Below are 13167 nucleotides of genomic sequence, written 5' to 3' on the forward strand. Positions count from 1 at the left end.
TGAAAATACCGTAACTTTATCATGACATTATCTTATTATTAAATCCCATATTGTTGTTTTTATATATTTTATATTTAACGTTCCTGTTATATATTTATTTACTTTGTTGCATATTTTTTTATTTAAATGTATCGATAATTTTTTGATTAAACAATTTTTTAAAATCCCGCGAGATAAGAAAATCCCGAACCCGAGATTTGCGACTACGTATAAAAGCGTGGGAAACTCGTTTCCCTCGCGTTATTTTTCTCCTTTCTTGCGGGATCTCTCGGAGAGCTCCGAATTCCCTGCAATGGAGTCGCCGTGGATGATCCCTCTTGCACTTCTCTTGTTCACTCTGGTCTTCTTCTTCTTCTTCTTTTTCTCCCTTCGTATCTCGTCTCGATTCCTCTTCTCCTTCTTATCAGTCCATTTTTTTTGCAGGCCTTGGCCCTAATTCTTGCACTAACGATCTTCCTCATCGGCACGATAACGAAGCTCGAATCGGATAGGTCGGAAAAGAGGCTCTGATTCTTAGATTCCATTGAAAATTTTGATAATCTGGTTTTGATCATCCGATTTTTGTTGATTTTTCGTTTGTTTCAGATTGAATTCTGATCCTGCGTTCTTCGTCGATCCTAATTCGTCGAAGCCGGTAACTACTTTAACTGTTCTGCATTGTTTTCGTTCTTAGAAACCCTGAAATTAGTGGAAATCATGGTGCAAAATGGGAAGAAAGAACTCCTATTGCCGGAAAACGGATGAATTGTTCAGTAGTTAACCCTATACTTTCAGGCTACCACAAGTGACAAGGTCAATCAAGCAATGTTAAACGGATCTGATAGTTTGCCTGTCCTTTTTGCTTTTTGGGTCATGTATGTTAGGAAGGGCATGGTGTTCAAAGTAGTGAGCGAGGCACATTTTTTTAGTACATTGTGATACTCTCTCTGAGGTTTCTGAATTGAGAGAAATCAAAGCTAATGTAGCTCCTGTTTTCAGGTAGCATGCCCATCGATATTTGATCCGGCTCAGAAATGCATATCGTTGATAATGCCTGCTTTCAATGAGGAGCATAGGCTTCCTGAAGCTCTCAGTGAGACCATGAGGTCAGATTTTGTTCACATATATGTTGTATTTAGTTTCATGTGTTTCTTGTACTCTTTTTCTTCCATGTGTGCTTCACAGCAGAATTTCCTTGCATCAAATGTTTATTGGACATACTGGGAGCTTAAATTTGCTTGATCAACAGTTAGAACACCTATGGATACCAGCAATGTATGTATATCATAGTCACCTGTATCGCTCAAGGCAATTTTTGACTGGGGGGGTTTTCTCGGAGTTTTTTTTTTCAATAAGGTTACGTTTGGAAGAGAGAAAAACACTCTCATAGGAAAAAAAAGTTTTGCCTATGAGTGTTTTTTATATGAGAAGTTCTTCAAAAGAAAGTTTTTCACTTGTTTGTGTAGCATGAGAAAAACAGAGTGGGAAAATGTGAAAAAATGAGAGAGAAGAGGAAAAGGCTGGTGGTGGGTGGTGGTGAGGTGGATGGTGGTGGTGATGGTGAGATGGTGGGTGGTGGTGAGATGTGGTAAGATGGGTGGTGGGGAGTGTACAAATAAATTTTCTTTTGGTAGGAAACATTCCTCCGCCACCCCCATGGAGGAATGTTTCCTATCAAAATGTGTATTTTTTAGAAAAATTCTCTCAGCAAAAAAGTCTATCTCGTTTGGAAGGGTCGGAAAATCTGTAAGGATTTTCCATTTTGCATCACTTTTAAATCTTTCTCTCTTCCAAACATGTCCTAAGTGTTTTTTCTCGGGAAAATCTTAGAAGCTTAAGTATTTGAAAAAATATAAATACATAAAAAATAAGAGAATAATAAGTTTTGCATCTTTTTTCTTGCAAAAATATAAAGAAACAAGTTTTAAAATGTAAAAGAAACAAAAAAAAAAGAAAAAAGTAAGCTTAAAACATAAAAATAAGATTTCTTCCAAAAATATCATGATATTTTTAATTCTGGTGATAGTTTGAAAATATTGCTACATACTGCTGATAATTTCAGCTAACCCTAAATTGCTGATATTTTTGTGATACTTTCAAAATGTCAGCCATATGGTTGAGTGTATTGAAAAACTCACTACCATATATATATATATATATATATATATATATATATATATATATATATAACGAGAGAGAGAGAGAACTGAACATATTAGGTCACATTTCTCATTCTGCCCCATTCTGCTCCATAGTTTTAAAGTGTTTTATGATAGATGTAAACCGTTAGCTGTCTTTAGCATGCTCAATTTAGTGGGAATCGACACTTGGATCATGTTTTTTCGACGAAAAAACATGTTTTTATTAACAGGGAAAAACTGGTACCTTCATAGCCATTGATTTTGGATCACTGGAAAAACCTGTATACAGGTCAGATTCCGGCAGTGTTGTGAAAAACGTCTAGGCGTAGTGAGACACTACCAAAATCTGAGGGGAGGCGTAAGCCTCGAGGCGTAAAGCGTAAGCCTTAAATTTTTTTTTTAAAAACTTAAAAAACTATAAAAAATATCTAAAACTATAAATAGATAAAAAATTCTTTATTGATGAAGCAACAACCAATAAGAAATAAAAAATCTCAAATAAATACTGAAAAAATATGAGATTAACATGTAAAAATAACATTAATGCAACAACTTGATCTATGTAAGTATCTAAAAAATAAAGCATTGAGCATTCATTAAATAAAAAATTAACATTAAGAACGAAATGCATATTAGCATTAACAATTTCATGTCATAATTAGAAAATACATTTTAGCATTAACAACCAAATGTTAATATATATATATATATAGTGTTGTGAAAAGTGTTGAGGCGTAGCGAGGAGCTCCACCAAAATCTGAGGCGAGGCCTCGAGGCGCAAAGCGTAAGCCTAAAATTTTTTTTTTTTAAGCTTAAAAAACTAAAAAAATTATCTAAAATTAAATAAATAAGAAATGCTTTATTGATGAAGCACCAACCATCACGAAATAAAAAATCTCAAATAAATACAGAAAAATATGAGATACATGTAAAAGTAACATTAATGCAACAACTTGATCTATGTAAGTATCTAAGAAATAAAATATGAGCATTCATTCAATAAAAAACTAACATTAACAACAAAATGCATATTAGCACTAACAACATCACGTCATAATTAGAAAATGCATATTAACATTAACAACCAAATGTTAATGTATTTGTCCAGAACTCTTCAAAATGAGAGTGTTAACATTCACAATTACAACTGAAAGACCCCAAAAACATATAAATGGTCAATAGCTCTATGATATGAATTAGGGCCTAGGTTCTTGTTGTGTCTCGTCATCATCAATATCTAAGTTTTCGATATCATCATCTGAAGAATTCATATAAATAGGTTCTCCTTCATCTTCATTTTCTGACTCTTCATCATCTACACTTTCTTCATCCACGTCCTCAGTTACTTCTTTTGCTTTTCTTTTTTCTTCAATAAAAAATCATGTATTAAATATTTAAGTAAAGGTCCTTTAAGTAATTGTCCATCTTATCTGTCGATGAGAGGCGACGACAGGGGGCTCTACCCCCTTGCCGGTCGACCCAAAGAAAGAGGCAGGGGGGTCCCCCTGCTTGTCGACAAAGCAAAAAGGACAGGGGGAGCAAAGCCCCCTTATCCACAAGGCAAATGGCAGGGGGGGTGGAGCCCCCTGTCGGCAAAGCAAGGAGGACATGGGTGAGCAGAGCCCCCCTGTCGACAAGGCAAATGGCAGGGGGGGGGGTGGAGCCCCCTGCCGACAAAGCAAGAAGGACAGGGGGTGCAGAGCCCCCTACCGAAAAAGAAAGAGACAGGGGGCTTCGCCCCCCTGTCGGTCGACCAAGAGAGAAAAGCAGAGGGGGGGGGGGGGGAACCCCTGCCCACGAGAGGCAACAACAGGGGGCACCGCCCTCCTGTCGGTCAACCCCAAAAGAAAGGCAGGGGGTAACCCCCTGCCGACGAGAGGCGACGACAGGGGGCTCCTCCCCCCTGTTGGTCAACCAAGAGAGAAAAGCAGAGGGGGGGGGGAACCCCTGCTCACGAGAGGCGATGACAGGGGGCACCGCCCCCTTGTTGGTCAACTCCAAAAGAAAGGCAGGGGTAACCCCCTGCCGACGAGAGGCGACGACAGGGGGCTCTGCCCCCATGTCGGTCGACCCCTCACGGAGAAGAAGTAAAGAAGAGGGTTTACCTGACGGCGACGACTCCGATGTTACCGAAAAATGCAGAGGAAAGGCGACGTCGAGGATGTCGGCCGAGGTCGCCGGAATGAACGACGGTGGCGGTGAGTCGCTGGCACCCTCGCAACAGAGAAAAGAAGACGGTGGTGGCCGGCGGGTCGCCGACGCCTTCTCAGCAGAGGAGAGAAGAAGGTGGAAGAGGCGATGATCGACGGCAGGTGGTGGCCGGTGATAGCGGTCACGGGGGACGAGAGGGGACGGAGTGGAGAGAGAAGGGGCGAGGGCTTTTTCCTCTTGCACGAGGTGCCTGTGTCTTTTTTAAAGACACAGGTTCTCTCGAACCTTAGAGAATATGAGTCCGGGACGGACTCGGGTCTGGGCCCATCCATTTTTTTTTAATGCGCGCCTCACGGTGAGGTGCGCCTCGCCTCAAGGCGCGTGAGGCGTACACTTTTATGGTTTTACACTTTTTAAGTGCGCCTCAAGGCAAAAAGGCCCTCGCCTAGAGGCAAGGCGTGCTTTTTGCGCCTTGAGGCACGTTTTTAACAACACTATATATATATATATATAGGGTTGTGACCGCATGTAATTGCATGACTTGATTTTGCCACTAAAAAGGTTTAACGTCACATTCTAGAAGAGATTATTTTTCCTACGAAATCGAATACATTGAACAAGTTGACACAATGATGTTAATTTTCTGTGAAATGAAGCAACTAATCTCAATGACTTCATTAACATGGTTGCTTTGAGTGTCTATTAGACTGCAAATTTGTGAACCTGCTACTAAGGGTGTCAATGGATTGGGTATGACCCGATCCTGACACATATTGGATCTTATAGGGCCAGGGTTTGGTTGCAAGGAAGGGATTCTGATTAATTATTCAGTTTGGACCCATGAGGTCCGATTATTATATGGGTTGGGTATGGTTTATAAAATTTTATACCAAACCAGGTCTGACAAGAGTTTCAGTTAAGATTCTCAAATTTTCAATGTAAAATAATTAAAAATATTGTTTTGCCAGGTATGGACTGGGTCTAGTTTATGTAATTTTTATCGGATCTGGGTATAGTTTTTCTTATAAAAATCCAGTTAAACCTGAATCTTGATATGATACCTACATTACTTAGTCAGATTCAAGTTTGGACCCACTCATTTTAACATAGTTCCAATTGATGAGTTGTGGAGCTTGATTCAGAGTTTTTGCCCTTATAGTAAGGGGGGTTCGGGGGGCTTCCCCCCTTGCGGGTCTATTTTTTTTGGGCTGTCGCCTTTGCCTTGTATAAATTCTTTCTTTTCTTTCTCTCTTGTATCTGTCGAGAAAGAGCAATAAAGTTTTTCCTCTAGGCGACCGTGGTTTTTTACTCCCTCTCGGATTTGAAGAGAGGTTTTTCCATGTAAATCTGTGTGTTCTTGCTGTGTTTTGTTTCCTTCGGTTGTTTCTTGTTCGCGGTTTTCGTAACACCAACCCATTGACACCCCTACCTAGCACTGCGTGTGCATTTATCATGCCCTTTTTTTTATATTTACACATAGAAACCACCCCTAGGATCAGAGACTTAGCCGTGTTGTCTTTGCCGGACGTACTTACGGTCAGCGGGATTGAACAGGGTAGTAAATGCCCTTTTTACTAGCAGCTTAGTTAAAACTGCGTAAAAAAACCCTAATTTTTGGTCAAATGAGGGCTTTGACCCTCATTTGATTAAAAAATTCAAGGCGTGTACGCCTCGGCTTGAGGCGCACCTTGCCTCGAGGCGTGCACCTCAAGGCGTATGAGGTGCACGCCTCGGGGCTGTTGCGCTTTGTACATGCGCCTCAAGGCATAAAGCCCCTCGCCTTGAGGCGAGGCACAATTTTTGTGCCTTGAGGCGCGTTTTTAATAGCACTGGATTCCTGTGATTCAAAAGCAGTTTCCCACTAAACAAAACCTATAGATCACATCTATGGTGTTAGATGTGAGAAAAAATGCCAAAAACGAAGATTTTTGAGTGGGCAGAACGAGAAGGTGGGCAGAAAGGAGCACATTACTTATATATATATATATATATATATATATATATATATATATATATAGGTGCCACATTAACCATGGCCCTGTTTCAATGTCCACGGTATAAAACTCAACAAATACTTCCTTGCTGACCAGGAATAGTTTCCTGTTGGCTTTGGCCTTGCAGCAAGGGAAGTGCACCCAGGTATTAGACTCTTGACGCCCTTTAACTTGAACACCTTAAGCAAGCCTACCTTGCCAGGTGTGTAGAGGCCATTAGGCTACAAATTCTCATAAAAACAAATTTTCTGAAAATCTGTCAAAATATTCCCTTTTTGATAGAGGAAAACAACATTGTGGCAGGGATTTCTTCTTCTCTAGGTTTGTAGGTTAATTTTCACATGCAAACAAATTCAAATTTTTAAGAATTTTGAGAATTTGCCAGTGTTGATCATGAAAGGTTTTCAAAGCAAGCTATAAATCGCCTACAGCAGAAATAAGGGTGCAAACATGTGGCAAATCTTTTTATCAGCATCTTGATAAAGTTCACTAAGTTTTGTTATTGGGACCAAAACTGGATTCTAAGACAATCCATGTGATTGCTATGATAAGTAGCTTTAGGAAACTTGGGCATACAGCTGCACTCTTTACATAGAAAATCAAAGTTCCCTCTAGATTTTGAATTCAGTCCACTGCAGTCTTATTCTTAGTTGTCAAAAGTGCTAGTTGAGGACTTGGGACCTAGGCGGAAGACCCCTAAAAGGACCAGTCTGGGCATAGGGAGACTAGTCAGCTTAGGCGGGACCAAATGAACAAAACGCTAAGAAAAATAGAAATATTACAATAAATAATTAAATTTAGTATCAACATATGATTGTGATTATGATCACAAAATTTATAAAATTGCATAGCATTAAACATAAAACATATTACATATATATTGTATAATGTATCTGCAAAAACAAATATAAAAACCATATATATATATAGTGTGTGTGTGTGAAAGATACATAGAATATATATATATATATATATATATATATATGTCGTCCATGTAAGAAAATGAGAACCTCCCGGTCACCAAAGTGGATACACAAAAGAGCTATAATAAGATCCACAAAAACACCAAGATAAACTCACAAAGAACCATAAATAAGCTCACACAAAACCCACTCAATGGGCACACAAAGAGTACTCACAAGTATAAAAAATATTGTTTTATTCAAGTGGAATCCATGCAAGAAGCATACATTGAAGAGGGGTTTTGCCCCATATTTATACACAATGAGGAAAGGACTCATAGAGAGTCGTTGGGGTCCCAACGGCTCTAAATAGCCCAAGACTCCCTATGTTGATTAGTCAGCAAATGTTGACTAGTTCAAAACCAAAAAAGCAACAAACCTAGAAAATCTAATCCTAGTTACACTCTAGTTACATTACATACAAATATATATATTTTATTTTTAACACTCTCGCTCAAACTTGCGGTTGGATAACCGAAAGTTTGTCCAAGAGAAAGTGAAATTTAGGAGCAGCGAGAGGTTTGGTTAAGAAATCTGCCAGTTGATATTCTGAAGTAACGTAGGAAAGATCAATAGTATCGTGTAGAAATTTCTCTCGAACGTAGTGACAGTCCATCTCAATGTTTTTGGTTTGTTCGTGGAAAGTCCCGTTCCTAGCAATGTAGATGAAACTTTTGCTGTCACAACACAATCGTGATACTCCTTTACTCTGAACGCCCACGTCAGCCAACAACCTCCTTAGCCAGTCCACCTCCATAGTAGTTGTAGCCATGACTCGGTATTTTTCTTTAGTTGAAGAGAAAGAAACTTTCTATTGCTTCTTATACCTCTATAAAATCAACGATTCACCTAAAAACACAACAATATCAATGGTTGAGTGTCAGTTATTTGGATCACCCCCCTAGTCAGCATCAATATAAGCAATTAAATATGAGGAAGAAGTAGATAAAAAAGTCTTTGAAAAATAGAAGTTTTGATATATCTAATAATATGCAAAACAACTCTCATATGAACAATGGTGGGAACATGCTGAAACTGGTTTGCTGTGTGAACTATATGCGCAATGTTAGGTCTTGTAATTGAGAGATATGACAGAGCTCCGACAAGTTGCCTGGGTGTTGAATTTTTTAGTGGTTCTCCATCATCAATCTTTATTTTGACATTTACAACTTCAGGAGTGTCAACCTTCTTATCATCTGAAATACCTGACCTGATAACAATGTTTAAAGCAAATTTAGATTGAGTCAGTAAATAACCTCTAGAGGAATAAGCAACTTCTATACCAAAAAAAATCTTAAAAAACCCCAAATCAGTCATTTCAAGATGTGTTTTGAAAAGTCTTTTAATATTTTCAACTCCCTGTTTGTCACCTCCCGTGATGATCATACCGTCTACATAAAGAAGAAGAAGAAGAAGAAGAAGAAGAAGAAGACCTGCATCAGAAATCTTAACAGACAAAGTTATGTCAATTAAGCAAGATTGAAATTCAACATCAAGTATAACTTGACTAAAACTGGCATACCAAGCCTTTGGAGCTTGCTTAAGGCCATAGATAACCTTATCTAAACGAAGAGTATTTCTTTTAGGAATAACTATACCAGGAGGTGCCTCCATATAGACTTTTTCAATCAATTTACCATTGAAAAAACACATTCTTAACATCCATTTGGTGTATAGGCCATTTCTTTACAGAGGCAAGACCTACTAAGGTCCTAACTATGATCATTTTAGCAACTAGAGCAAAGGTTTCCTTATAATCTATTTCATACTCTTGGGAATATTCTTTGACAACTAATTTGGCTTTGTACCTTTCAAGAGTTCCATCACTCTTAGTTTTAACCTTATATACCCATTGACAACCTATAGGTTTCTTTCCTAGAGGAATGTCTTGGACAATCTAAGTATTTGCTTTTTATAAGGCATCTAATTCTACTCCCATAGGTTCTACTCACTCAGGATGTTCCTTTGCTTTAGCATAATTGGAAGGTTATATATAGGAATGTATTAATGCAATATAGGTTTGATACTTAGGTAAAAATTACTCATAGGACACAAAATTTTCAGGGATTTTTGATACTCTGGATGACCTTCTGGTTTGTATTTCTACCTATTTTTCATCATTAGTATATATTTCAAGAGCAATGGATGTTTATAATTACCACACTTGGAATATTGGATACATTCTTGATTCTTATGAGATCGTTCTTCACTCATGACATCACTTTTAACTTCCTGATCTTCATCAATATCACAATCACCAATCTTTGGAATTAAATCCAACAGAAAAGAATACTCATTTATTTTCTTAGTTTTCTCAATTTCAAAAAAATTTCTTTTTCTAAAAATGATACATTCCTTGAAACATATAGCTTGTAGCCTTTTTTATTATTTACATATCCTAAAAGGATAAGGAATAGCACGAGAAGAGAGTTTGTCATTTTTGTCAGTAAAAACAAAACACTTAAAAAAAACTCTCAATCTAGAGTAATTTGGGACTTGTTTAAATTTTTTTTCAATAGGAGATACATTTTTTAAAGAAGGTGACATTATATTAATAAGATAAACTATAGTTAATGTGGCTTGAACCCAAAAAACTTTAGGTACTTGGTTTGTAATAAGTAAAGTTCTTGTTGTTTATATAATATACCTATGCTTCTTTTCAAATAAACCATTTTGTTGAGGGGTATAACGATAAGATTTTTTATCTGTGATACCGTATAGGTCTAGGTAATCTTTAATTCTTTTAATAAAAACGCTCCCCTGAATTAGTGTGAAAGATGAAAATAGCATTCTTGAATTGGTTTTTGACTAAATTATAAAATATTTGAAAATGTGAAAAACTTCAGACTTGTGTTTAAGGAAATAAATCCAAGTATCTCGTAAAATCATCCACAAAGATTATGTAATACATAAAACCACCCTTTGATATAATATGTGTTGATCCCCATATATCCGAATGTATTAACTTAACTGGTCAAGAAGAAACAAAGGTTCTTTCTTGAATTGGTAATCTCTTTATTTTACCAAGAATATAATTTTCACATGTAAAATTTTTAAAATTAAAAAAAAAATCATCTTTGGGAAAAACTAAATCTTGGATATACTAGAATGACCAAGTCTCTTATGCCATAGTTCCAAATTTAATTTTTGAACATTGCAATAAAATGTATTCTTCGGTATTTCAAAAAAATCCATATAGTACAAGCCTCATTCTTTGTGGCCTTCCCCAATCAGCTTCTCTGATTGACGATCCTGCACTCGACAATCACGAGAAGAGAAGAAAACATTATATCCATGGTCAAATAATTGATAAACAAATAAAAGGTTTAAGTTCAATTTAGGAATATATCTAATTTTTAGAATACAAAATCTTTTTGAATTTTAAGAAATGTTTTCAAAATTTTATATTCCTTTTATCTCAAGAGATGTTCCATCATCAGTGAAAACATTTGACCCACTTGAGTTATGACATTCGGATTACATATCACTATCTGGTGTCATATGAAAAGATACACTTATGTCAAGAAGCCAAAGAGATTTACTGGGATCGGAGAAACCGAAAGAAGAGACCACGACTTCTGTAGATAAAGATGTTCCTTTGAGTAGAGGTTGAAGAGCCTCCACTAATTGTGTCAGGGACATGTTTCCAATAGATGAATCACTTGACTCTTGTGGAGGTCCAACAAAAGCGACCTTCTTTCTCATATAGTTTATTCAATTTAGGATAATATATTTACACATGTCTCAGTTCATGATAATAGTAGCAAATAACTTTTTTTTTTCATACTCATTACCTTGCTTCACATCATTTGACCTTCCATAGTATGGTGGTGTGTAGGTACGAATATGGTTTTCTGGTCTAGATACGGCTAGAAACGAGTCATCATCATTCTTAGTTATACACTTTTTAAGCCTATTCACATCGATGCTTAATTCTTCTATAGTGTCTTCTATTGAAGAGGCTTTCCTTCGATGGAGGAGAGCAGATTTAGTGGATTGAAACTCCAATCTCAACCTATTAACAAATTGATAAAAGTGCTCCACGTCTATTTGATTTTGGTGGATTTCTATGTCTTCCGGACAATGCCACCTTGATTTAAGAAGAGCCAAATCCTCCTATAGTTCGAACAAACCATTATAGTATTCTCTAATGCTTTTGTCTCCTTGAACCATATTCAATATCTTATCTTGCAAGTTGCATACATGTGCAATATCCTTAAAAGAATACATTCTCTTAAGATAATCCCATGCATTGTTTGCATATTCGAATTTAGCAAGACTTGAATACTTCTTAATGTCGATGCTACTAATGAGCGAAGATATAATCTTGGCATGACACATTCTCCATTCCTTCTACTTCTTTTCATAAGTGGTTATTGCTATATTTTTCTCAACCTCCGTAAGAGGTACCTCTTTCTCATGTTCTACTTTGGTAAAGATTAGTTTGGGTTCTGGATCGGTTGATTTCATTAATCCCTACAACCCTTTTTCCCATATGAGGTGCTTCCTAATTGAAACCCATGTTACATAGTTTGAATCATTGAGCTTGATGAGTTTTATGGTGACATTTTCATTGCCATCCATTTTACAAGGGTAAAGATAAATAAAAAGGCTAGAGAGGAGAAAAAGTATAGAGAAGAGAACAAGAGCAAATGTGAAAATCATGAGCACTCCACCACCACTGATCAAGAGCTCGAACACTCTTTTTCCATGCAAGCACCACCAACCTCTTTCTTGAAAACAATCATGATCATACAACACTTGAATAAGAATTGCAATAGAACTTCAACACTTTCAAATTTGGAGTGATACGCTTCCCAATGTACCAAAAACAATTTGAGCTTAATCACCCAGCTCCGATACCATGTAAGAAAATGAAAAGCTCTAAGTCACCAAAGTAGATACACAAAAAAGCTACAATAAGATTCACGAAAACACCAAGATGAACTCACAAAGAACCATAAATAGTATCACACACAAAACCCACTCAATGGGCACATAAAGAACACTCACAAGTATACAAAGTATTGCTTTATTCAAGTTAAATTCATGCAAGAAGCATACATTAAAGAGGGGCTTTGCCCTATATTTATACACAATGAGGAGAGGACTCATAGAGAGTCGTTGGGGTCCCAACTGCTCTAAATAGAGCCATTGGGAGCCCAATGACTCCTTATGTTGACTAGTTCAAAACCAAAAAGCAACAAACCTAAAAAATCTAATCCTAGTTACACTCTAGTTATATTACACATAAATATATATACATATATATGTGTGTATATATATATATATGTACATTTATTTTTAACCGAGTGGACCATCCAAATGAGCGAGAGATCATATGTTCGGGTTTTGTTGACCCAATTTGACCTCAAGGATGTTTTGAGCATGGTCCAAATGCTAGGAACTGACTTTTCGATCATATGTCTTTTATGAAAAATACGATTTCATGAGCCAAGAAAATATCGTACATTGTGGGCCATTGATTTTTCAAGGCTCGTGAAATCTTGCTTACATGTCATAATCGGACGATTCAAAAGCCTATTCTCACTAACCAAAACATGCATATGACATCTGTAAGGTTAGTTTCATGAAAAATGACAAAAAAAGTAAGAAAATGAAAAAAAAACTCATTTGGACGTCATGACGACCCGAGCAAATGCAATTTGTGTGTGTGTGGAAAACACAGGCAACATGTGAAGAACAAAAAATAAACAGAAAGGGAAAAAGGAAGAAAAAGAAGGAAAAATAAAAGAAAAAGGGAAAAAGGAAGAAAAAGAACAAGAGAGTGGAGGGGCGAGAGGAAGAAGAACAAAAGGAGAACAAAAAAAGACAACGGAAGATGGAACAAGAAGGGAAAAAGAAGGCAAAATGGAAAAAAAGAAAAGGGGAAGAAGAAGAAGGTTGGAGGGGAAAGAGGAAGAATAAGAAAAGGCAAAG

General features: G+C 37.0%; 1 protein-coding gene across 1 annotated transcript in view; it reads left to right on the forward strand.

The window, feature by feature from the left end:
* Nucleotides 1-210: 210 nt before the first annotated feature.
* Nucleotides 211-13167, forward strand: part of LOC149839789 (uncharacterized) — a 34904-nt gene continuing 21947 nt past the window's right edge. The window contains exons 1-4 of the mRNA XM_090004232.1: nucleotides 211-340; nucleotides 424-491; nucleotides 586-634; nucleotides 979-1085. Of these exons, the coding sequence (XP_089860358.1) occupies nucleotides 293-340; nucleotides 424-491; nucleotides 586-634; nucleotides 979-1085 (272 nt within the window). The 5' untranslated portion in view covers nucleotides 211-292. The remainder of the gene's footprint in view (nucleotides 341-423; nucleotides 492-585; nucleotides 635-978; nucleotides 1086-13167) is intronic.

Source organism: Nuphar pumila, chromosome 4 (genome assembly GCF_984573655.1).
Source record: "Nuphar pumila chromosome 4, dmNupPumi1.hap1.1, whole genome shotgun sequence".
Classification (NCBI taxonomy): Eukaryota; Viridiplantae; Streptophyta; class Magnoliopsida; order Nymphaeales; family Nymphaeaceae; genus Nuphar; species Nuphar pumila.